At 37.0% G+C, this 27,661-nt stretch overlaps 1 protein-coding gene across 1 annotated transcript in view; it reads left to right on the forward strand.

Annotated features, from left to right (window-relative positions):
* The window catches only part of PIK3C2G (phosphatidylinositol-4-phosphate 3-kinase catalytic subunit type 2 gamma), a 364,772-nt gene that overhangs the window by 232,478 nt on the left and 104,633 nt on the right, over window positions 1–27,661 (forward strand). The window contains exons 22-24 of the mRNA XM_044227234.1: window positions 3,130–3,259; window positions 8,338–8,474; window positions 10,367–10,536. Of these exons, the coding sequence (XP_044083169.1) occupies window positions 3,130–3,259; window positions 8,338–8,474; window positions 10,367–10,536 (437 nt within the window). The remainder of the gene's footprint in view (window positions 1–3,129; window positions 3,260–8,337; window positions 8,475–10,366; window positions 10,537–27,661) is intronic.

Here is a 27,661-nt window from a genome sequence, read left to right on the forward strand (position 1 = left end):
AACATACCACAAAATTACATCTCGGAATATTTTTTCTGCATATAATTTAGAAAGCATCTGGATGTCTTCTTGGCAGAAACGTCTGTTCATGTCCTCTGCCCATTTCTTGATTGGATTATTTGTTCTTTGGGTGTTGAGTTTGTTAAGTTCTTTATAGATTTTGGACACTAGTCCTTTATCTGATATGTCGTTTGCAAATATCTTCTCCCATTCTGTCAGTTGTCTTTTGATTTTGTTAACTGTTTCCTTTGCTGTGCAAAAGCTTTTGATCTTGATGAAATCCCAAAAGTTCATTTTTGCCCTTGCTTCCCTTGCCTTTGGCGATGTTCCTAGGAAGATGTTGCTGCGGCTGAGGTCGAAGAGGTTGCTGCCTGTGTTCTCCTCAAGGATTTTGATGGATTCCTTTCTCACATTGAGGTCCTTAATCCATTTTGAATCTATTTTTGTGTGTGGTGTAAGGAAATGGTCCAATTTCATTTTTCTGCACGTGGCTGTCCAATTTTCCCAACACCATTTATTGAAGAGGCTGTCTTTTTTCCATTGGACATTCTTTCCTGCTTTGTCGAAGATTAGTTGACCATAGAGTTGAGGGTCTATTTCTGGGCTCTCTATTCTGTTCCATTGGTCTATGTGTCTGTTTTTGTGCCAGTACCATGCTGTCTTGATGATGACAGCTTTGTAATAAAGCTTGAAGTCCGGAATTGTGATGCCACCAACTTTGGCTTTGTTTTTCAATATCCCTTTGGCTATTCGAGGTCTTTTCTGGTTCCATATAAATTTTAAAATTATTTGTTCCATTTCTTTGAAAAAGATGGATGGTACTTTGATAGGAATTGCATTAAATGTGTAGAAAGCATTTTCAAAACCAAACCTCTTAGTTTAAAAGCAGAAAACTATCCTTCCCCTTTGGACATGTTCCATTTCCTTTACCTATGCTAGAAAAATCGCTCCTTAATCATTTATTATGATCAAAGGCTATTTATTGTTAACAATTTTAACCACCTTCATAATATGAGAATTCAATGATTTAAAGTCTGATGAATCCTATGTGTGCTGTTTATACTCCTCGTCAAGAAGCTCTTGGTATTCCAACTCTATAACAGTATGTACATTTATGGCATACCAAATAATGTTGTAGTTAGAAAGAAATCTCTCTTGGCTGAGAGATTTGAATAAACATTCATCAAGCCTCTCTTCACTAGATTTTGAATTTAAGAGATCACATGTGGATGATAAATTGAAAGATTATTATCAGCGAACAACTTTCCAAGCAACTTTTAGTTTGATGGCTGAATCTTCTGTAATCGTTTAAAGGAAAGTTCTTATATTCTTTGATCCTCTTTCAGAAACACAAGGTGTTCTTTTTTATTAAATTAAATTTATTTATTTTCAGCATAACAGTATTCATTATTTTTTCACTACACCCAGTGCTCCATGCAATCCGTGCCCTCTATAATACCCACCACCTGGTACCCCAACCTCCCACCCCCCCACCACTTCAAACCCCTCAGATTGTTTTTCAGAGTCCATAGTCTCTCATGATTCACCTCCCCTTCCAATTTCCCCCAACTCCCTTCTCCTCTCTAACTCCCCATGTTCTCCATGCTATTTGTTATGCTCCACAAATAAGTGAAACCATATGATAATTGACTCTCTCTTCTTGACTTATTTCACTCAGCATAATCTCTTCCAGTTTTGTCCATGTTGCTACAAAAGTTGGGTATTCATCCTTTCTGATGGAGGCATAATACTCCATAGTGTATATGGACCACATCTTCCTTATCCATTCATCCGTTGAAGGGCATCTTGGTTCTTTCCATAGTTTGGTGACCGTGGCCATTGCTGCTATAAACATTGGGGTACAGATGGCCCTTCTTTTTACTCCATCTGTATCTTTGGGGCAAATACCCAGTAGTGCAATGGCAGGGTCATAGGGAAGCTCTATTTTTAATTTCTTGAGGAATCTCCACACTGTTCTCCAAAGAGGCTGCACCAACCTGCATTCCCACCAACAGTGTAAGAGGGTTCCCCTTTCTCCACATCCCCTCCAACACATGTTGTTTCCTGTCTTGTTAATTTTGGCCATTCTAACTGGTGTAAGATGATATCTCAATGTGGTTTTAATTTGAATCTCCCTGAGGGCTAGTGATGATGAACATTTTTTCATGTGTCTGATAGCCATTTGTATGTCTTCATTGGAGAAGTCTCTGTTCATATCTTCTGCCCATTTGTCTATACTGCCTAGAGCAATCTATACTTTTAATGCCATTCCGATCAAAATTCCACCGGTATTCTTCAAAAAGCTGGAGCAAATAATCCAGAAATTTGTATGGGATCAAAAGAGACCCCGAATCGCTAAGGAAATCTTGAAAAACAAAAATAAAACTGGGGGCATCACATTACCTGATTTCAAGCTTTATTACAAAGCTGTGGTCACCAAGACAGCATGGTACTGGCATAAAAGCAGACACATAGACCAGTAGAACAGAGTAGAGAGCCCAGATATGGACCCTCAACTCTATGGTCAATTAATCTTTGACAAAACAGGAAAAAATATACAGTGGAAAAAAGACAGTCTCTTCAATAAATGGTGCTGGGAAAACTGGACAGCTATATGTAGAAGAATGAAACTCGACCATTCTCTTACACCATACACAAAGATAAACTCAAAATGGATAACAGACCTCAACGTGAGACAGGAATACATCAGAATCCTAGAGGAGAACATAGGCAGTAATCTCTTCGATATCAGCCACAGCAACTTCTTTCAAGATATGTCTCCAAAGGCAAAGGAAACAAAAGCGAAAATAAACTTTTGGGACTTCATCAAAATCAAAAGCTTCTGTACAGCAAGGAAACAGTCAACAAAACAAAGAGGCAACCCACGGAATGGGAGAAGATATTTGCAAATGACAGTACAGACAAAAGGTTGATATCCAGGATCTATAATGAACTCCTCAAACTCAACACACACAAAACACAAGGTGTTCTTAATACTAACAAAACAACTGTAACCATCCTAAGCTGGGCTGCAAATGTATCTGAGGAAAGAAATGATATATACTATATTTGAAGACCTTTAATGGAACTCAAAGAGAAATCCAGAGTCTCTAATTTTGTTTTTAACAGGCCGGAGATGATCTTCGTCAGGATATGCTTGTTCTGCAGATTATTCAAGTGATAGACAATATTTGGCTGCAGGAAGGCCTGGATATGCAAATGATCATTTATAGATGCCTATCCACAGGGAAAGGTCAAGGTCAGTATAGATTAGAAAGTGATTTGACTTACATTATTTATCTTAAACATTCACTGGTAACATGACACAAACTTTCCACAGCCTTCATCTTGGACTATAAGTTTTAAAGTCAAAAGAACTGTACAACGTCATTCTTTTTTCTTAAAAATAATTATTTTCAAAAGTGGGTAAGTCAAAGTAATTTAGGATGTCAAAGAATGTATTGTCTTTTTTGATATTAATTAGGATTTTCACAATCCAAATGTTAACTGTGGTGTCCTTTTGTGTGTCTTTTGTATGTTTTTTCTTTTAAAAAAAAAATAATAACAGAAGAGCTTATTCGCTCAAAAAATTCAATTTTTTGCCTATTAACACAAAATTTACAAAGTTGCAAATGCTTGAATGAGTTCTGAACTATCTAAATACATTATAAATCTGCATTTAATTTCTAAAAGACTTTTTTTTAAAGTTTTTTTATTATTTATTTGACAGACAGATCACAAGTAGGCAGAGAGGCAGGCAGAGAGAGAGAGAGAGGGGCAAGCAGGCTCCCCACTGAGCAGAGAGCGCTATGCCAGCTGGATCCCATAACCCTGGGATCATGACCTGAGTTGAAGGCAGAGGCTTTAACCCACTGAGCCACCCAGGTGCCCCTCTAAAAGACTTTTAAATAAATCATAATTTCAGTAGTCAAAGATGAGCAAACATACAAATTTTGAACATACTTCTTTTCCTTTATAAAAGCCAAGATGTTAATATGGAAATATAATTGCATTTAATGCACATTTTCAATGAAAGTAAGTAACATCAATGGGCCACCCAAATTACTACCATCACAAGTAAAATTTGCACTTAATTACAATCATGCTAAATTAAAGAAATAATTCCCAAGATACCTTATAATTTTCTTTGAATGTGGTCACTGCCACTTAGAATTTCATTCAACTACTTGGTAGGACAGCAAATACAACTGCATAAACAAAAGGATAAAAAATCATAGAACTAGGGGCACCTGGGTGGCTCAGTTATTAAGCATCTACTTTCAGCTCGGGTCATGATCCTGGGGTCCTGGGATCAAGCCCCGCATCAGACTCCCTGCTCAGCGGGAGACTTGCTTCTCTCTCTCCCACTCCCCCTGCTTGTGTTCCCTCTCTCTCTGTGTCTCTCTCAGTCACATAAATAAATAAAATCTTACAAAAGAAAAAATCGGTAGAACTAGGGAACAGACCTAGAACCATGTGGTTGTTGATGTGGTGGTTGTGGTGGCTGTTATTCAGGCAGAACTACAATTTAACTTTAACAGAAAAACTATCACTGTCTGCCCCCCCAATATCTGAGGTCCCACCACAAAGCTCAGCACCCCAGCCACACGTTTGGAAGCACCTCCATGTGGGCTTAACTTGCAACCTAATACTTCCGGCTGACTGTAACAAGTCATACTACCCAATTATTTTGATTTTGGTAATAGAGCTCTTGCTTTCATGACAAGTATCCACCCTGGAACCCTTTCCAAAGCTCTAGTTCCTAAGAGTATCATTGATACTGTGAGATTGTTATTCCTTGTGTTTACTCTCCTTTTTCTTACATAAAGTAACCTAGTTCTTTCAAATCCTAATGTATTGAAAGAGAAAGAATAAAGCTAGATGAGCCAAACTGAACTTTCTGATGTCACATAGATTACCTTTTCTTCAGAAATTGAATATATCATGGACCTCAGTGAAATTCTTCAATTGCCTGTACTTATTTCCAGTTTAAAATTGTAGAATTTAGCAGTCTAAATCTTTTAAAGTTAATAAAATGACTCTGCAAAAATGAATGTAGACTTGCCCAAAGTTGCAGATGTCAAAAAACAAACTATCAATCCCTCGTATCTACCAATAATCATCTATAGTTGTTAGGATTTGTAAGGGCATTATACTGGCAAAATACCTTTTCAAGAAAAATAGTGATCATTAAAGCAAACATCATGTTTAGGAGATCAGGTTCCATTTTTAATATGCCTCCAAGACTTACTGAATATCTGTTTTTTTTTTTCAAGAAATCTCGCAGGGCGCCTGGGTGGCTCAGTTGGTTGAGTGACTGCCTTCAGCTCAGGTCATGATCCCAGAGTTCTGGGATCGAGTTCTGCATCAAGCTCCCTGCTCAGCGGGGAGTCTGCTTCTTCCTCTGACCTTCACCCTTTCATGCTCTCTCTCTCAATTCTCTCTCTTTCTCAAATAAATTAATTAATTAAATCTTTAAAAAGATATATATATATATATATATATATATATATATAACAAAGTAAGATAAGGAATACTAAAATGAGCTAAACAGAGTTGCTGCCCGTAAAGGACAGTACATTCGAGGCCAGAAGTTTGCATGGCTTTATCAACATTATTGTTGATTATAATTCTCATGGCTACTTTGTATATGATGTCCTAGGAGCTTTGGGGGAGACTGTCAGGGCAAATAAAAATTCTTTAAGATTTATTTTATTGCTGGCTCTCCAAATTTGATGGGCTTTAAAATTACTTAGGGAAATCCAGAGCCTAGGCCCTAACCAGGTACTAAATCAGGTTTTCTACTTAGGCATTGAATAGGGGAGGGAGTTCTCAAGTCTCTGTGACCATAAAAAGCTGCTCCGGTGTTTCTTATGCACCCCATTTTGAGAGTCACTGCCTTATGTGATACCACCTTAAAAAGTTTTGTCCCTAAGAACCCTGCTATTTAAAATGTGACCCATGGGGGCACCTGGGTGGCTCAGTGGGTTAAGCCTCTGCCTTCGGCTCGGGTCATGATCTCGGGATCCTGGGATCGAGCCCCATATCGGGCTCTCTGCTCAGCAGGGAGCCTGCTTTAAAAAAAAATAAAATAAAATAAAATAAAATGTGACCCATGGTCCAGCAGTGTTGACATCACCTGGGAGCTTGTTATAAATGCAGAATCTCAGGCTTTACTCCCACCCTAAAGAATTAGAACCTGCATTTTAACAAGGTCCCCAAGTGATACATATATGCCCTAAAATTGGAGTAACTTTGCATTAGAGAACTATAAGAAAAGACCTACACATATTACTCAATGCACACAGAGTTGTTATAAGTATTTGAAAGGTGTGTCATACATACTAGTTTAAAAGGTATAAAATATAATTTATGATTTTTTAAAAAGGATTTTATTTATTTATCAGAGAGAGAGAGGGAGAGAGAGCGAGCACAGGCAGACAGAATGGCAGGCAGAGGCAGAGGGAGGAGCAGGCTCCCTGCCGAGCAAGGAGCCCGACGTGGGACTCGATCCCAGGACACTGGGATCATGACCTGAGCCGAAGGCAGCTGCTTAACCAACTGAGCCACCCAGGCATCCCAAAATATAATTTATGATTTTAATTGATACACAAAATTTAGCCATCATGATTATTATAAATTAGGTGCAAGGTTTTCAGAGTAGTCAGCAATGTAAGTGTTATGATAAATGGCTTGGGATTTTGCAAAGATTAGTTCCCTAAAGACAAATGTGATCTTAAAAGTAACTGACATTACTAGAGCACAGTATCTAAATGGTGCTAATAATGTAAATCTTAATCTTGGTCACGGTCAGATGTGAGGCAGTGAAGCACAAAGGAGCCAGATAGGAGGTGATTTCCCTTTCCAAGTATTAAGTGGAGGAACTAGAAGAATGAGGAGGGAAATGGTCAGGATTAGGAAGAATCACCTCTTTCTAAAGCAGTAACAGTACAACTACATACAAATGCTTTACATTTGCTATCTCAGTTAATACACATGAGAAAATCTGCACAAGAGCCAAATACTATTGGCTATAATATTAAGAATACGCCCAAGATTTACTTCTGGAGTGTTAAGTTAGTTAGTCCCTTCCTTCCTTCCTTTTTCCCTCTCTTTCTTTCCTTCTCTCTCTCTACAAGTTATTTCTGCAACCATTCAGTATTCTGTTCCCATTCCCCATGTCCCCATGTTTCTGATCCAGCAACGTAGAGGCCTAAAAGTCACAGCTGGGCTATTAACTATTAAGCAAGATTAAGGCTGCAACCAGTTACTACAGGCCAAATCCAGCACAGAGAAGTGTATCATTTACCAAGACAATTTGTTTGCTCGTTGTTTAATTCAAATGTTTTTAAGATAGATCATGAAACAGTTTTAAAAATTCAACCATGTCTCTTTTCACATAGTTACATTTGGGTCTTTGGTCCCTTAGGACATTTGAGTTTTCAGCTCTTGCATTGCCAAAATTGTGGAAATCAGGAATTCTAAACTTCTATTTCTTTCAATGATTTTATTTATAGAACTGTATATTACAGGTTGTTTTGTGCACATTAGTCCTGGGACAGTTTTAAATATGAGTCTAAATTGCTCTTCTGTGCAGAATAAAATAAGAAGATCTGAAAATATTTGCATTATAATAACCTTGGGAACACAATGAAAGAAAAGAACGCAGTCCTTGGTGGATACGTGGTCAGTGGGGCAAGGGTTCTACTGAAGCTCAATCAACATATACTTCTCCTTTAAAAAATTATTACCATAGTTTCTCTTTAATGTTGATTGAAAAGGAAAGAGCAGGTGGCTCTCCACATGTTTACTGCAGTTATTCTGTTCACTCCTGGGAAAGGGACATTTAAGGGTGAAGCTTTTATTAACCTGAATATTGATTTTTATAATATATTTGACATATTTGTTATAGAGATTGTATTTGGTTCTCTTTCATCATAATTATGCTTGTTATACAAATTTGAATGTCCTCCCTTAAACTGTAAATGAATGCACAAGTCATATGTTAATTAACCCACTACCTCATTGACTCAGTGAGAGCTCTTTGAGACCATTTAGACTGGCTCTTTACTGTAGTTCAAGAAAAAAACAGTAAAGATTCTTCTGAAAGATCTGATCCAAACACTATAAGCAACCTCACTGCTCCCCAGGATTCAGAAAAATTAGAAAGAAGGCCATCTAGATAAGGCTCCTTCAGAAAAGAAGTTTTGCCAGGAAAAGGGTAACTCACATTAGTGCTGGCGATTATTGTTGCTGCATAGATCAAGATGTGTTTCCTAAGTATTGCTCATCCTGTGAAGTCAGAATACTTCTAAAATCTCTTTTTTAATCCACCAGGATTGGTGCAGATGGTACCCGATGCCATAACCCTAGCAAAGATTCATCGCCATTCTGGGCTGATTGGACCTTTGAAGGAAAACACAATCAAGAAGTGGTTCAGCCAGCACAACCATTTAAAGGAAGATTATGAAAAGGTTTGTCCTGCTGTAGTTAATTTTAAATAAGGTGATAAATCAGAATATGCTCTGGATCATTAGCTATTGTGGTTGATGAAAAAGTAAATTAAGTACACCTTGAGTGTACTCAGTCATTAGCTTAGTAATAATAACCAGTTTAAATGGAATATTAACTAGATAAAATTTCTGAATTTGTTTTACTTCTTATAGCTATCTCTGCTGAAATGATGCTCCTTGAAATTACTCTTTCAAGTTACCTCTGCATGCCTGTACACAATCTCCCATTTCTATAAATCCCCCTCCTTCTTTTGCAATGCATTTCTTCTGCTGAGCATTTCTTCTACCTTTTTAAACCTTATTCTTTCAATGTTTGCAGAAGGCATAGTAGTTTTTTTTTAATATCTCAGAACTTTACAAAATGTAGTGTTTTATTTAATTGCAGACACTTTTTCCCACTTAACTTCATGCTGGCATCTGGCCTGCAGTGTACAGTTGTGCAGGTTCTGCCCTATACCAGGGCTCCCAGCTAATGGAATGAGTTGGTTAAAGCCAGGCTTTGTTCCACTTGCCAGGGCATGAACTGGTACAGCAGGATGTACCCAGAGACAAAGGCACCTTTATACTAATTCACACAAAGATAGAATATGGTCTAACATTGGATTTGTTTGGAACTGTCCAGAGCACTGAAATTCCTTCATCCTAGGAAATGCCTCAGTCCTGAGCAAACTGGGATGATTGGTCACCCTACTTAGCACAGGCCATGATAGAGAGACCCAAGAGTTCATCTATTTCAGGCTTCTGTGAGATTGGAGTAGAACAAATTACAGGCTTTTGGAGGTCAAATAACAAAGATAAGATGACATTATCTTGAAATCTATTTTTTCACCATTTCCACAATTATAACTTGAGTTTTGAACAAATCTCTGGGATTATATTAGAGATGTTTTCACACAGATTTGTCCTTCACATCTACCATGTAAGGACATCTTTTATTATCTTCGTTTTATAAGTGAAAAGTATCTAGATAGACAAATTAAATGACTTGTTCAGGAAGGCAGCTATGCTCACCACTATACCACCAACGCAAATGACTTGTTCAGGATCTTGGGATATCTAGAACTAAGACATGAACTAGGTTCAGTGACACGGATTTCCACTCTAGCATGTCAGCCACACCATTCTAGGAGACAGATTACCATGGCCCAACCAATCACTCATGGTTATACCTTGGTTACAAAGTTGCATCATTGATAAAAATGATGTATACCCAGGAGATCACTTTGAAAATAAAGAGTAGTTTTGGCAAGAAACCTCTGTTTCTTGAAGAAACAGAAGCCACAATTGACTCAGTGGTTATCTACTTCCACCCATGAAGACATTCACTGATATAGACCATACCAAACCATTTTTGGACAACAAGTGGATGACCTATGTTCAAGGATGTACATAATATATTACATAAATCTCAATATGACTTTATCTGTGTTAAAAATTCAAATATTTAAAATTGATATTTTAAATTTTGGGGCATAGGCAATATTGAGCCATATTGTTTCTTCTTTTACCTTGAAAAAAATCATTCAATATTATATATTTGAGACATCAAAAAAACCCACACCAGGAATCCTCTTCAATAAACTATGAAAATTAGAACCAACTGAGTAAAAGGGGTATTTTGCACAATTTCAATGAAAACATTCATTAGGCCAAAGAAGAAGTTGCTTCATGTTCTTCTTAGCATATCCAGAACCAGTCATTTAATCATAATCTTCTCTCAACTGAGATGTAGAAGTAGTTCTCAATTATATAATTTTGCTTTTTATGATAGTTTTTACCATTAACTCTGATGCTAACACATTTGCTCATTTTGTGTGTGTATTATCTTTGTGTTATTGTTTTCAACTGATTAGGCCTTGAGGAACTTTTTCTATTCCTGTGCTGGCTGGTGTGTGGTAACGTTCATCCTGGGAGTCTGTGACCGGCATAACGACAATATCATGCTGACAAAGTCAGGCCACATGTTTCATATTGACTTTGGAAAATTCCTAGGTCATGCACAAACATTTGGAGGGATAAAAAGGTCAGTGTGCAAATAATGTTTTTTAGAGTAATTAAGCAATGTCTTAGAGTGATGTATAACATGTAATGGCATAGGAATCCAGCAAATGACTGACTCCCCATCTCTCACATCCCCCCAAATGACACAAACATGTTTATATATCTAATAAGATTGAAGGAAATATTTTTTCCATAGATTGTTAATGGAATAAATTAGGCTTCTTCAAATCGTTAGTGAACTTCTCCCATGAGACACTAATCCTATTCTAGGCTGAATTGTCTGAAATATAATATTTTCATTTTTTTATAAACCTTGAATGGACAATGAGGCATGAATTCATGGTCTCAATACATCTAGTATATTGCCCATAGCAATCACCACCCCTGGTCTACATATCATAAAACTAGCACGTTTCCTACTCTGAGATCGCATTGAAGAATTCCAAAAATACCTAGTGAGTAACTACCATTCAAGGCTCTGAGACTATAACCGTAAACAAGGCAGACACAAACCCTGATCCCTTTCTAGTAGAGATGACACACATTAAACAAGTTAACGTGCAAAGAAATGATACGAGGAAAAGAGGAGTTTAATTTGTTAATAAGAAACTAAAGCAAAGAAATGGAATAGAGAGTTACTGGGGCAGGGATGCTATTTTAAAGAGGCCTCTAGGAAGAGATGGGACACAACTGTGTAATTAATGATTCACCTTGTGGAAATCTGTGAGGATAGTATTCTAGGAAGAGAGAGCACCAAAAATAGCAGGGTTCGGGGCAAGCCATTGATGGATTTCAAAATTCTTTCCTGCTGTCCTGTGAAGTAATGAGACAAGATAGGAGTCTACTACAATGATCAGGGCAAGACCTTAATGGAAAGGAAGTGGTAAAAACTGACAGATTGAGAATTTATTTTGGAGTCAGAGTCATAGGATCTGCTAATCACTTGGACACTCGGCATGATTAATGGGCTGGGGGAGGGGCTTAGCAGGTAGGAGAAGAAAGGAAAACACTCAAGGATGACTCCTGGATTTTTAGTCTTAATGAATAATTTTGTTATTTACTGAACCCAAAAAGAACTGATGGATGAGTAAGTTTTTGTTTTCTTTTCTTTGTACTGGGGCATGGAAACCCAAAGTTTAAGACTAAAAGTCCCTTTCTTTAAAGAGATACTTCTCCTGAAAGTAGAAATGGAATCAAACCATTCTAAAGTGTAATCAGTCACTTTTAGCTAAAAGCAGCTCCCCCATAGAAGAAATAATGTCTACAAGATAGCACAATGAACTTTCATTAGATGCTATTATCCGGTATTAAAATGTCAGCATAAACTACATAATATGATGTTTCCTATTTTGTAGAGACATACAAATGGAATCACTTCACTTGTTATTCTTCCCAATACACTGCCTTCTATACTGACTACATTGAGAAAATTCACCACATCTGCATTCATTTCTTAAAAATCTACTCAGGATTGTCTGTGTGCTGAGGACTGTAATAACCTTGGGACACAAAGTGTAATAGTCCACATTTACCACCTCAGTGGGGTTTGCTCTTAGAATAGTAGAAGACAAAAACATGAATAATCACTGTAAAATGTAGAGAGGGCAGATAGAGAGTTGTACGGACTTTTAGAACATCCATAGAGGCAGGATACCTAGTTTATGAAAGATAAATGTTAACTAACATACATGAACATAGACATAATTTACTTATGTAATGTGTTTTCTCTAAAATCCACTCTTTCCCAGAAATTTAAAAATTAGATTACAATTTTGACATCTTTGTTTTTTTTGCTGTATGGTCCACTGAAAATGTGGGTTAACCTTTTTTTTTTTTCTCAATTTATTTATTTTCAGAAAAACATTATTCATTATTTTTTCACCACACCCAGTGCCCCATGCAAGCCGTGCCCTCTATAATACCCACCACCTGGTACCCCAACCTCCCACCCCCCCCACCACTTCAAACCCCTCAGATTGTTTTTCAGAGTCCATAGTCTCTCATGGTTCACCTCCCCTTCCAATTTACCCAAATTCCCTACTCCTCTCTAACGCCCCTTGTCCTCCATGCTATTTGTTATGCTCCACAAATAAGTGAAACCATATGATAATTGACTCTCTCTGCTTGACTTATTTCACTCAGCATAATCTCTTCCAGTCCCGTCCATGTTGCTACAAAAGTTGGGTATTCATCCTTTCTGTTGGAGGCATAATACTCCATAGTGTATATGGACCACATCTTCCTTATCCATTCATCCGTTGAAGGGCATCTTGGTTCTTTCCATAGTTTGGCGACCGTGGCCATTGCTGCTATAAATATTGGGGTACAGATGGCCCTTCTTTTCACGACATCTGTATCTTTGGGGTAAATACCCAGGAGTGCAATGGCAGGGTCATAGGGAAGCTCTATTTTTAATTTCTTGAGGAATCTCCACACTGTTCTCCAAAGAGACTGCACCAACTTGCATTCCCACCAACAGTGGAAGAGGGTTCCCCTTTCTCCACATCCTCTCCAACACATGTTGTTTCCTGTTTTGTTAATTTTGGCCATTCTAACTGGTGTAAGGTGATATCTCAATGTGGTTTTAATTTGAATCTCCCTGAGGGCTAATGATGATGAACACTTTTTCATGTGTCTGATAGTCATTTGTATGTCTTGATTGGAGAAGTGTCTGTTCATATCTTCTGCCCATTTTTTGATGTGTTTGCCTGTTTCGTGTGGGTTGAGTTTGAGGAGTTCATTATAGATCCTAGATATCAACCTTTTGTCTGTACTGTCATTTGCAAATATCTTCTCCCATTCCGTGGGTTGCCTCTTTGTTTTTTTGACTGTTTCCTTTGCTGTGCAGAAGCTTTTGATTTTGATGAAGTCCCAAAAGTTTATTTTCGCTTTTGTTTCCTTTGCCTTTGGAGACATATCTTGAAAGAAGTTGCTGTGGCTGATATCAAAGAGATTACTGCCTATGTTCTCCTCTAGGATTCTGATGGATTCCTGTCTCACGTTGAGGTCTTTTATCCATTTTGAGTTTATCTTTGTGTATGGTGTAAGAGAATGGTTGAGTTTCATTCTTCTACATATAGCTGTCCAGTTTTCCCAGCACCATTTATTGAAGAGACTGTCTTTTTTCCACTGTATATTTTTTCCTGTTTTGTCAAAGATTAATTGACCATAGAGTTGAGGGTCCATATCTGGGCTCTCTACTCTGTTCTACTGGTCTATGTGTCTGTTTTTATGCCAGTACCATGCTGTCTTGGTGACCACAGCTTTGTAATAAAGCTTGAAATCAGGTAAGGTGATGCCGCCAGCTTTATTTTTGTTTTTCAACATTTCCTTAGCGATTCGGGGTCTCTTCTGATTCCATACAAATTTTAGGATTATTTGCTCCAGCTCTTTGAAGAATGCCGGTGGAATTTTGATCGGAATGGCATTAAAAGTATAGATTGCTCTAGGCAGTATAGACATTTTAACAATGTTTATTCTTCCGATCCAAGAGCATGGAATGGTCTTCCATTTATTTGTGTCTTCTTCAATTTCTTTCATGAGTGTTCTGTAGCTCCTCGAGTACAGATCCTTTACCTCTTTGGTTAGGTTTATTCCCAGGTATCTTATGGTTCTTGGTGATATAGTAAATGGAATCAATTCTCTAATTTCCCTTTCTGTATTTTCATTGTTAGTGTATAAGAAAGCCACTGATTTCTGCACATTGACTTTGTATCCTGCCACGTTGCTGAATTGCTGTATGAGTTCTAGTAGTTTGGGGTGGAGTCTACACCTTAAAGAACTGGAGGATCAACAACAAATCAAACCAACTCCACACATAAGAAGGGAAATCATCAAGATTAGAGCAGAGATCAATGAGGTAGAAACCAGAGATACAGTAGAACGTATCAATGAAACTAGAAGCTGGTTTTTTGAAAGAATCAATAAGATCGATAAGCCACTGGCTACACTAATCCAAAAGAAAAGAGAGAAAGCCCAAATTCATAAAATTATGAATGAAAAGGGAGAGATCACAACTAACACTAAGGAAGTAGAAACAATCATCAGAAGTTATTATGAACAGTTATATGCCAATAAGCTTAGCAACCTAGATGAAATGGATGCATTCCTGGAAAAATATAAACTACCAACATTGAACCAGGAAGAAATCGACAACCTGAATAGACCAATATCTAATAACGAGATTGAATCAGTGATCAAAAACCTCCCAAAAAACAAGAGCCCAGGACCTGACGGATTCCCTGGAGAATTCTACCAAACCTTCAAAGAAGAAATAACACCTATTCTCCTGAAGCTGTTTCAAAAAATTGAAGCAGAAGCAAAACTTCCAGACTCTTTCGATGAAGCCAGCATTACCCTGATCCCCAAACCAGGCAAGGACCCTACCAAAAAGGAGAATTTCAGACCAATATCACTGATGAATATGGATGCTAAGATTCTCAACAAGATCCTAGCCAACAGGATCCAACAGCACATTATAAAGATTATCCACCATGATCAGGTGGGATTCATCCCTGGGCTACAAGGATGGTTCAACATTCGCAAATCAATCAATGTGATACAACAAATTAATATGAGAAGAGAGAAGAACCACATGGTCCTCTCAATTGATGCAGAAAAAGCATTTGACAAAATCCAGCATCTGTTCCTAATTAAAACGCTTCAAAGTATAGGGATAGAGGGAGCATTCCTGAACCTCATCAAATCTATCTATGAAAGACCCACAGCAAATATCATCCTCAATGGGAAAAAGCTTGCAGCCTTCCCATTGAGATCAGGAACAAGACAAGGATGCCCACTTTCACCACTCTTGTTCAACATAGTATTAGAAGTCCTAGCAACAGCAATCAGACAACAGAGAGAAATAAAAGGTATCCAAATTGGTAATGAAGAAGTCAAACTCTCTCTCTTCGCAGATGACATGATTCTTTATATGGAAAACCCAAAAGACTCCACCCCAAAACTATTAGAACTCATACAGCAATTCAGCAACGTGGCAGGATACAAAGTCAATGTGCAGAAATCAGTGGCTTTCTTATACACTAACAATGAAAATACAGAAAGGGAAATTAGAGAATCGATTCCATTTACTATATCACCAAGAACCATAAGATACCTGGGAATAAACCTAACCAAAGAGGTAAAGGATCTGTACTTGAGGAGCTACAGAACACTCATGAAAGAAATTGAAGAAGACACAAATAGATGGAAGACCATTCCATGCTCTTGGATCGGAAGAATAAACATTGTTAAAATGTCTATACTGCCTAGAGCAATCTATACTTTTAATGCCATTCCGATCAAAATTCCACTGGCATTCTTCAAAGAGCTGGAGCAAATAAACCTTTATTTATTTAACCAGCAATAGTGTTGACCATAGTGGTGGTTAAAATATATATATATATAAATATTGCATTCCTACAGAAAAAGTTAAGGGAGACATATAAAGTAAAGAGCAAGTTACTGGGTGCCTGAGTGGCTCAGTGGGTTAAAGCCTTTGCCTTCGGCTCGGGTCATGATCTCGGGGTCCTGGGATGGAGCCCCACATCGGGCTTTCTGCTCAGCAGGGAGGCTGGTTACCCATCCCCCACCACCTGCCTCTCTGCCTACTTGTGATCTCTGTCTGTCAAATAAATAAAATCTTAAGAAAAAAAAAAAAAAGAACAAGTTACTGAACAATATGGTAAGTGCTGTAATGGAGATATGTCCCAGGGTCTATAGAAAATGTAGAGCCAAATTTGTTTGTTTATTAATATTACAACAGCTGCTGCTGCTTCTACATTTGGCAGTCTTTTTGACATATAATATAATATTAGTTTCAGGTGCACAGCATAGTGACTCGGCAATTCTATATATTGCAAAATATTCACCACAAATGTCACCATCTGTCACCCCACAGTTATCACAGTGTTATCATGTAATAGGAATATATATATATGTATGTATGTATATATATTCTCTATGCTGTACATTTTATCCCTCTGACTTATTTCTTTTGTAACTGGAAGCTTGTACTTATAAATCCCTTTCATCTATTTTGCTATCTCCTACTGCCCTCACTTCTGGCAACTACCAGTTCTGGGTATTTATGAATTTGTCTCTATTTTTTGGTTTTTTGTTTGTTTTGTTTTGTTTTGTTTTTCAGATTCCACTTACATAAGTGAAATCGTATGATATTTGTCTTTCTCTGTCTGATTTATTTCACCTAGCATGATACCTTATGGATCCATTCATGTTGTCATGATAGCAAGACTTCTTCCTTTTTTATGGCTGAGTAACATTCCATTGTGTATATATGCCACATCTTTATCCATTCATCTGTTGAGGAACATAAACATAGGGGTGCATATATTTTTTCAAATTAATCTTTTCATTTTCTTCATGTAATACTCAGAAGTGGAATTACTGGATTGTATGGTACTTCTGTTTTTAGTTTTTTGAGGAAACCTCATGCTGCTTTCCATAGTGACTGGACCAATTTACATTCCCACCAACTGCACAAGAGTTTTGTTTTCTCCATATCCTCACCAACATTTGTTATTTCTTGCTTTTTGGTACGACTTTTTCTAACAGCTGTAAGGTGATATCTCACTGTGGTTTTGATTTGCATTTCCCTGATCATCTGTGATATGCAGCATCTGTATATATATCTGTCGGCTGTTTGTATGTGTTATTTGGAAAAACGTCTATTCGGGTCCTCTTATGGCAATTTTAATTCTCTTTTAGTGCAATGTCCGAGGTGCATGAAAATGTACCCAGCACAGATCCTCACTGATAGTAGGTTCTTAATATTGCTTTTCAGGTAATAAACCATTCATAGGGAAGGCTTCAATCATTCAATAATTATTGATTGGATGAACAAAAATGAAGTTAACACTGTCTTCCTTTGAGATTATTGATTATTGTTCACCAGTTAAGGGGGCCAGCTGCAGCACAATGATCCATTTGGATTATTACTTGCAAGATTTTATCTCTACCAGTGGCTATCTAAGACTCATTAGCAGTGTCCCCTTGGATTTCTGTCTTGAAACTGTTACTTCAGAATTTGTATTCTAACAATTTTCTTCCAAGTCTCTTTTGGCTGTGTCAAGAATTCATTTGAATGCTGTTTCATAAGATAGCTTACTACTTCTGTCCTAGGACCACTGGTTGTTCTTAGTGGTTGCTAGGTTGACAATAGGCTTCTTATAAATCAAACTTCTGTATCCCCCATGACACATTCTTATTTTTACTAACTTTTTTACATTATAGACCTGATCTTTATCTATTTCTTTAAAGATTTTAATTTTTTATTTGATCGGGAGAGACACAGCAAGAGAGGGAGCACAAGCATGGGAAATGGGAGAGGGAGAAGAAGGCTTCCTGTTGAGCAGGGAGCCAGATGTGGGGCTCAATCCCAGGATACCAGAATCATGACCTGAGTTGAAGGTAGATGCTTAACGACTGAGCCCAGGCGCCCCAGACCTGATCTTTAGAGAAAAGTCTAGCTTCACCTAACTTCTTTTAAACACCCACTAGACATATTAATAACCTGCCCATAATGTACAAAGCCAGGCATGTAAATCATGCCCTAGAACTATCCTACTCTCTAACAGTCTAGCAAGGCCATATAATGCTCTAGTAATAACCAGTAATATCCAGGATCATACTCCTTAACATAATTACATGTATCCCAGACACATGTGTTTCTCTTACTATCTACTCCTTAAACACATGGAGGAGGAAAGTATTTGTATAACTTTTTAGGTTTACAAAGGATTACTAACACATATCAAGTAATTTCACTTCATAATCCACTTGCCTTGATCATTGCTCAACTGCACATAAAGAGTCATAGTTTAAAGTTGGGGATGGTTTATGGGTTGGCAAAAAAGAAATCACGTACGCACATAAGACCCTCTCTAATATAGATATAGCCTTCAGCCAAGGTTACAGAACTTAATAATGGAAATTAGCAGACCAACAGAGCAGAACCTATTGTAGTATATCTGGGGATAGATTTTCCTTTGATCTTTGGTTTCTTTAAAAGGAAGAATAATGAGGTGATGTTTTTCTTACAAGCAGGATCTTGAGAAAGAAACTGATTTCTTGCTGGGCCATTGCCCTTTAATATTCATGCTTACATCACCATTCCAGAACATCTCACACTAAAACATTTATGTGATTCTGTTTAGAAAATGTTCATAGACATTGGCTCTCCTGGTTCTTGGATTATATCGAGTTAGCTCAGCAACACTTTCATTTGGAATTCTTGCCCAGATGTTTCTGAACCATTCTCCTGAATTCATTTTACCAGAAATCTGGAAAGCCCGTGCTTAGACCAAATTGGAGCCTCCTGTAGACTTTCTAGCTTTGAAGAGAGAAGAAATATCATCTCAGCTATGAATATGAAGGATTTCAGATCCTGTATATAAACAAACAATCCTTCCTTAATGGTTTTAATTATGAGATTAGATAAAGAGAATTTATACCAGTGGATTAAATCACAGGGCAATTCAGCCCTAGCATCCCTTAATGATTCTGGGGGAAATTTGGCTAATCCTTACAATGGAAACAATGAAGAATTTCACCAACTTTCTGAAGTTTTTTCTGGTTTTTCTTTTGAAATATTGCTTCATTATTATCTTCTTTATTTTCTCTCACAAAAATTCAAATTAAAGTGGTTAACAAATTATGCATCCACAGTTTTGCGCTCAAATTTCCCTTGTAACAATTATTTCTACATTGCAATTTTTTCATTACATGAAAGCTATCATTGTAATAAACTGTAAATTTCAACTCAGCAATTTCTTGATGGTGACTTTCTCTTATAAAGGAGGAAAAATTAAGGAAGACCTTTTATTGGTGATGTTTATTGTTCTTCTAATTCATTTTTTCATATTTGTATTTTTCCAAACTATATTTTCACAATCTATGTTGTCTTTTACTTCAGTAATACTAGACTTGCATGAAGTCTTTAATCTTAGAGGTTGTATGAGTGGTGGTTAAGCTCAGATACCCTCGAGATACACTGTATGATTTTTTTCGTTAATTCCATTCTACAGTGTACTAATGATGTGACCTTGAACAAATGGCTTCTCTGTGATTCAATGTAGTTTTTTTATGAAACATATTTTTTTGAAGATTAACTGATACGTGTGAAGTGCTTAGAAGAGTAGTGTCTAGCATTGAGTCAAGGCTCGAGAAATGTTCTAATTAACTGTAGTGTAAGTGCTTCAAATGAAGTGACAAGAAATGAGACTGCATTTCTAGGTGATTATTGTGACTTTATGTTTAAAATTATTTGAATATCTTATTTTGGTACTTTTTTAAAAGTATGCACTCTGAAACAAATGTTTTGAACTTTTTTTTTTTTTTCAGTCCTTAAAGTTCTCTGAATTTGAGGCTTCTTAACTGACAGATTGCACTGCAATCTTTTTTACTACATTGCAGTATTCTTCAGGTTTATTTAGACTATAAGGTATTTCACCAAGTCATTCTTGACTTCTGATATAATTTCAGGCATAAGCAGAAGTGTCCTCAACCTGGATCAAGCTAGCTTGATTTTTTTTCACCAGTGAAGGGGGCTAGCTTGCAAGAGCATATTGTCTGTATTCCTTCTCAGCTCCATGTTCAGCGACATCACTTTGGTAGCCGGAAATCAGCCATAGTGAAAATATATACACCATGAAAGCTGCAGAATGTCACAAATAAGAGCTTTCTTTTTTTTTCTAAAAAAAAAAAAAAAAAAAAAAAAGTGAGTTAAATATATGCCACCATATCAGAGGACATGAATCCATTTAAAACAGATGAACAATCATTCCAGAACACAAACAAAATAAGATGCCAACTCATTTTTTCCTATTCAAATATTTACATGAAGATAACTAAAATATTATGTATCTATCTTCCTATAGCATGGTTTATACACTTCAAACTTTATTTCAATAGATCACCTATCACCAAATATCCCAGAATTTTCATCTCAATATTAGTCATAAAAATTCCCTGTATCTATAATCATCTTGACATTTATCTTCAATAGTTAGTTACCACTGATTTAAAATTTTTTGTTTAATTTCTAATTTGAGTACTATAATGTTTATATTCTAAATACCCCTAATTTAAAACCATCCTTGGGAAAAACAACAAACAAACAAACTCCCTTAGCAGATTAAAAGATTTTTTTTTTGTCTTACTCCAATCATTCTGGTTTTATGTAATATTCATTGTAATCCAAATGCTATATAGGCATTAATGATTTCTTACATGCTTTAATTACTATCTTAGTGTTCTCTAAAATTAGGTGAGTCTCATTGGTCTGTTATTCACACAAATGTTTACTAATAAACATTGTGGGTTTTTTTACTGAGAGCAGTATCTGAAAAAAGCACATTTTCCAGTACTTCTGCAACTGTGACTGCCTTATGGGCGTCTTTGTATCTTAAGCATCTAGCTAGCTCCTGACACCTAGCAGAGGCTCAATTTTGATTGATTGAAGGATCACTACAAAAATGTCTTAAAATTTATCTCTCTTGACCTAAGAAAGTACAATTTTTCTGAAGACCAAATTAAGAACTTGCCATATTCTGTTATCCTAACTACAAATTTACCAAGGGATTTTTACTTAATGGTCAGTTTACGTGTGGGAGTTGGGAATGAGACTCAAAATTTGAATCATTACCTTACACCCATTAATATGGATAATATTAAAAAGCTGAAAACAAGTCTTGGTGAAAATGAGAAGAAATTTGACCTCCTGTACAATGTTAGTGGAAAAGTAAAATGATCCCACTGCTATGGGACACAGTATGGCCTCAAAAAATACTGTGTTTCTCAAAAAATATATAAAAAATTACTATAAGATCCAGCAATTCTACTGAAAAGAATTAAAAGCAGGGTCTCAAAGAGATCTTTGTACACTCATGCTTATAGCAGCATTATACACAATAACCAAAATGGGGAAGCAACCCAAAGGTCCATCAACAGATGAACGGGTAAGAGGAACATGGTATATATATTTAATATAATATTATTCAGCCTTAAAGGAGAGAAATTCTAACACATACAACAACATGGATGAACCTTGAGGACATGTTAAGTGAAATAAACCAGTCACAAAAAGACAAATACTGCATGATTTCACTTACATGAGGTACTTAGGGTAATCACATTCATAGAAACAAAAGCAAAATAGTGGTGGCCAGCTGCTGGGTGGAGGGGGAATGTGGAGTTATTGTTTAATGGGTATAGTGTTTCAGTTTTATAAGATGAAGAAAACAATGTAGATGGATGATGATGGTCGTTGCACAATGCTATGAACATATTCAATACCACTGAACTATACACTTAAAAATTGTTGAGATGGGGGCACCTGGGTGGCTCAGTGGGTTAGAGCCTCTGCCTTCAGCTCAGGTCATGATCCCAGGGTCCTGGGATTGAGCCCCACATCAGGCTCTCTGCTCAGCGGGGAGCCTGCTTCCTCCTCTCTTTCTCTTTGCCTGCCTCTCTGCCTGCTTGTGATCTCTGTCTGTCAAATAAATAAATAAAATCTTTTAAAAAAATTGAGATGATAAATTTTATGTAATGTGTATTCAACCACAATGAAATAACTAAAAAAAAAATTGGTATACTATAAGTTTCACAAAGGCTTCCACCAGTCACACAGCCAGTCCCAGGCAAACTATACCTAACATCTGAATAGTGCTTTGATATTCAAAGTACACTCACATAGACTTATTTCCAGAAAAAGTTTGTTCTGTCATTTTCATCTACTGACTATCATTTCTCCTTCTCCCATCCCCCTTATCATTCCACTGGGTTTTTTATTGTCTGGTTTCTTCTGAGTAACCTTTTTTATATTTACCTCCCTCCCAATATATGTAGAAAACAGTTCTTCCAATTAAAACAACAACAACAAAAAAAACCATGAATTTTCTTCAAAGAGAGACTTGTAAGTTTTCAAATGAGAAGAGAGAGGGATGATAAGAAAGGATGAAGTGTAGGAGAAAGAGGGAATAAAAGGAACAAAATGAGAGAGGGAAGAAGAGAGGGAGAGAAAACAATTAAAATAGTGGGAGGATTCTGCCTTCTGGCACTCAATGAGTCTGTCGTCCATTGTGAACAAAGTATGATTGACATAGAAGACATGAATGCTCTCTCAATTGGCCTAAGGTATGTACCTGTCAGTATAAGCATCTGATAGTACTGAGTCTGAATCTAGTTTTTAAAGAAATTTAAAGAAAGGCTGCATATGTCTCCTAAACATGAACCTAGTGTAAGAACTTCATCTAGTGTTCAATTAAAGACAGAGTACCTGCTTCCATACAGAGTTTTAACTCATGGTGTTAAACTTGGTAAGAGATAATATGTCCATATAAAGCACGATTCATAAATTTTGATCATGTAAATAGTAACTTTGTGAGCTATTTAAATATTTTCAGAGGTAACCTGGACTATTCTTGATTTTTTATTTCCAACTTGATTTGAAAGCCTAATTTTATTTAAAATGTGATGGCACAATCCAATTTCACACAAGCATTATGGCATTGATAATCTTTTCCTCATAGCTAGACTAGCATCTGTTCCAAGCATACATTGGAATTTCATGCAAAGCATAACTATACACTTATTCTTGAACTCAAACTCAAGGGAGGAAACATGAGATTTCAGAGGAGCTGACCTGGTCAGTCTCTTCTTGTCCTCATAAAATCCTGACCTACTATAAACTCACACCCAAAATACCAGACTTAAGAAAGTACAACTGATCATTTTGAAGAGGTAGCTGTTTTAACTACTCTTTTCAAATAAGAGAGATAATGTATCTGAGCCTGACAGGAGCTCCAGAGTCAGTATCTAAAATTTCTAAGCAGTTTAAGATCAGGGACCTCTCAGAGTCTAACTGTGGACCCACAGTGCATCCACAAGAGGCTAGATGAGGAGAAGAAAAAAAAAACATATTTTATACTTAACAGATTATTGGAGAGAGTCCCCTTAGTTAATAATTGCTGAGAGCTTGGAGATCTCATGGGGTGTTAAATGTTCTTTTTGTAATGTACATGCACCCTTATATTTTCTCTATATTGCACATAGGAGGTTTCCTGTGCTGTCTAATTATACAAGGTTCTATCCTATCCAATGGAGATTCCAAATTTGCCTTCTCAATTAACTCATGGATATTAGACAAGAGACTTGGGTTGTTTCTGTTGGACAGCAAAATGTGTTCTCTGAAATGTAGGTCGTTTGTGATACCAGAAAATATAGGCTTACACATTCCCAGTGTACTCTGTCTGCATTCATTTATTGGTATGCTAATATCACCACTCACTATGATGGGAGTCTACAATTTTTTAAATCTCTAAGACAATATATTTTAATGTTACTATGATATTTCATGAGGGTGAAACCATCTGAAATTCATGAAATCAATAATAATAGTTTCAATAATAAAAATAAAATGTACCTCATCCCTGAGTACCACATTTCAATTCAGGGTACAAACACATATTCAAACACTTGAGTCTAAAGTTTAGGACTAAAATTTATGTCCATTTACTGACATTCTGTTACTCAAGTAAATACTAGATGAACTATAGTATAAAAAGAAGAAATATGTATGTCCACAGAGCCTATGAATCCTTCATAGAGTTCTCTATCTTTCCATTTCATTCTCCAGATCCCCTGCCTCCATCAGCAGCATTGAAATACGTAGCTTTTCTCACATTGTTCTGGATTATCACTGGGAGTGGCAAAAAGTAAGCACTCCTTAGTGTGATGCTGCATCATCTGGTATTGGTGATCAGATTCTAAAGGAAATGGTCAAAATTACCCTTTTAAGCTTCATAAATACTTGGTTTGCATTGCCTAATTAATCCTCACAGGAACTCTTTGAGATAACTGCTGTTATTTTCTCTAATTTATAGATCGAGAACTAAGAGAGAAGTTTTAGCAGTTATAACTTGTCCAAAATCATGCACAGTAGGTGGTAGGACCCTTGGGAAGATGCCCTGTGGGAAACTGATACTCCCATTTCTCAATAATCTTAGCACTCTGTTTTCTCTCCAGTATTGGGACAGATGGCTGTTTCTTTAGTTAGTAACAGATGACATAGTTATCCTGCATTTATGGCCATGATATATATTAAATTTATATCTTTAAGAACTATAGTCAAATATGTTGCAAGATGATTGTACTGTGAGAAGCATTCACAAACTAAGAACACGTGTTAAAGTAGCAGGGCCACTCTCTCATCCATAAGCAGTGTCCTCTCTTAGGGGTAAAAAGACAGGCACAATTGTCATTCTCTTTTAAGTTTTTTTTTTTTTTTTTTTTACATTTTAAAAAGAGCCATCTAATAGGAATAGATAAATGTTTATGGGATATGACTCTAGTTTTCAAAGCCTACCAGCAACTGTTTTATTGAACTTTGGGTGGCCAAAGACCACCCCGAGCTGTTGGGATGAGGTCCAGGGCTATTATCTAGACTGTATAAATCACATTGGAGGAAGTTACTTCTGTGCATTATGGTGTCCTTAAATAGCTTATGTGCTCCATACTTTAAAATTGAACATCATTCATTTTTAAAGTTTGTACGTATTTGCTCAAGGAATAGATCAATAAGTGGAAGACCACTCACTTTAAGGATACAACACTTCACTTGTTTCAGAGGGCATCCATTACAATTAGGATGCTTGATCCATTTTCCTTAAAAATATATTTCAGAATAAGGCAATCCCCACTGGGAGGGCTAGTGATAGTGAGAAGATTTCAGGAGGAAGTATAACAATAGTAGGACTTTGAAGAAAGGATGAGAGCTTAAATTAGTGGGGAAAAGAAAAAAAAAGCCTATATTTAATAGTCTGAGTGTTGTGAATAAAAGTGTGAAGGCAGAAGATAAACATGTGCCATAACCCACTCATCTTTCTCTGTTCTACACCATAGCAGCCAAGTGCTGCTAGAGAACACCATGACTACAGGCAAACATTGTCCCTATTTTCAAATAGGCTGTCCTCACAGCCCACAATGCTTCTGCATCCATTTCTCTATTTCATGCACCACAAGGATTTGTACTTTATTCTTGCAGGATGAACCTTGTATCTCTCCTACCCATTATTCTTCACTCCCTACTTTATTTAAATAGACAACCTCAACTCCTACTTTCTTAGGAAAATAGAAATGGTAACAGAGCCTGCTTTTCTACTCAATACAAATTTCACAAACTTAATTACATCTTAATTACATCAACTGCTTCTTCTTGTTAGAGTAGATTTGTTTTTCCCTCTAAAGCCAATCCCTCTATCTGTGCTTTAGAGCCATTTCCCTCCCACCTTCTGACATACATTATACTATCAATAATTCATTTTTCCTTGCATATTTATCCTCTCCCTCTTAAAAAATCTTTTTAAATATCCTGGTCTCTCCAAAGCTTAAATAACCTTGCATGAAATGCCCAATTTCCATGCCACTTTGTTTATTATATACTTCCGGAAGGAGTTGTCTAAATTCTTGACATCTTTTCCTTACTTTTCATTCCATAACCACTTTAATCTGACTTTATTATTTATTAGATGATAAAATCAGGGGCTTCTGGGTGGCTCTGTCAGTTGAGTCATGGACTCTTGATTTTGGCTCAGGTCTATCTCAGGGTCCTGGGATTGGCAGCAGGGGAGTCTGCTAGAGATCCTCTCCCTCTCCTTTTGCCCCTCCCCCAGCACTCGCGCTCTCTCTCTCTCTCTCAATAAATAAGTAAATCTTAAAAAAAAAAAATGATAAGATCAACAATGACCTGGGGCACCTGGGTGGCTCAGTGGGTTAAAGCCTCTGCCTTCAGCTCAGGTCATGATCTCAGGGTCCTGGGATCAAGCCCTGCATGGCGGGGGGGTCTCTGCTCAGCAGGGAGCCTGCTACCCCCTCCCCCTCTGCCTGCCTCTCTGCTGATTTGTGATCTCTCTCTCTCTGTGTCAAATAAATAAATAAAATATATTTTTTAAGATTTCATTTATTTATTTGACAGACAGAGATCACAAGTTGGCAGAGAGGCAGGCCCAGAGAGAGAGAGGAGGAAGCAGGTTCCCTGCTGAGCAGAGAGTCCAATGCGGGGCTTGAAACTTTAAAAACAAAACAAAACAAACAAACAAACAAAAAAAACCCAATGACCTGCATCGTATTTAATTCAACAATATCCATTCCTCATTTTGTCTGATTTATCAGCAGATTTCAATGGTGTTGACTTCTCGTTCCTCAAAATACCTCTCCACCTGCCTTCTGGAATAGGTTATCACTCTGGTTTTTCTTCCCTTCTTAGTGTTAATACAGGAGGTTTCCTTTTACTACACTACTAAATGTTAAATTATATAAGACTCATCTTATCCCTCTTCTCTTAGCCCCTTGCAGTCTCCACCAAACTCGTATCAGCCACACCTAAGGCTTCTATCAATATCAATATCTAGATTACTTATATAAATTTTAATTAAACTTTTTATTTTGAGGTAATTATGGAATCACATTCAGTGGTAAGAAATAATACAAAGAAATCCCATGTACAGTTTGCCAGTTCCCCCTAACGGTAACATCTTATAAAATCACAATATAATATCATAACCAGGATATTGATATTGATATAGTCCAGATGCAGAAGAGTTTCAAGGCCCCTAGTATTCTTTGTTGCCCTTTTTTGGTCATATCCACTTTTCTCTCACTCTTGCCCCCTTCCATTCTTATCTCCTAGAAACCACTAATTTGTTCTCCATTTCTGTAATTGTGTCTTTTCAAGAATATTATGTAAATGTAATCATATGGTATGTAATCTTTTGAGATTGGCTTTTTCACACAGTATAATTCTCTGGACAGTCACCTAACCTGTTCTGTGTATCAATAGTTTGTTCCTATCATTGAAAAATAATAGTCCATAGTATGGATAAACCTGGAAGGACATCTGGATTATTTCCAGTTACTAAGCATTACAAATAATTTATTACAAATAAAGCTGTTGTGGGGGTGTCTAGGTGGCTTAGTGGGTTAAGCGTCTGCCTTCGGCTCAGGTCATGATCTCAGGTTCCTGGGATAAAGCCTCACATAGGGCTCCCCGCACAAGTGGGGTGTCTGCTTCTCCCTTTCCCCTCTTCCTCTGCTCCCCACCCCACCCGCTCTTGCTCTGTCTCTTAAATAAA

The sequence above is a fragment of the Neovison vison genome, chromosome 12, assembly GCF_020171115.1.
Source record: "Neovison vison isolate M4711 chromosome 12, ASM_NN_V1, whole genome shotgun sequence".
NCBI classification, from domain to species: domain Eukaryota; kingdom Metazoa; phylum Chordata; class Mammalia; order Carnivora; family Mustelidae; genus Neogale; species Neogale vison.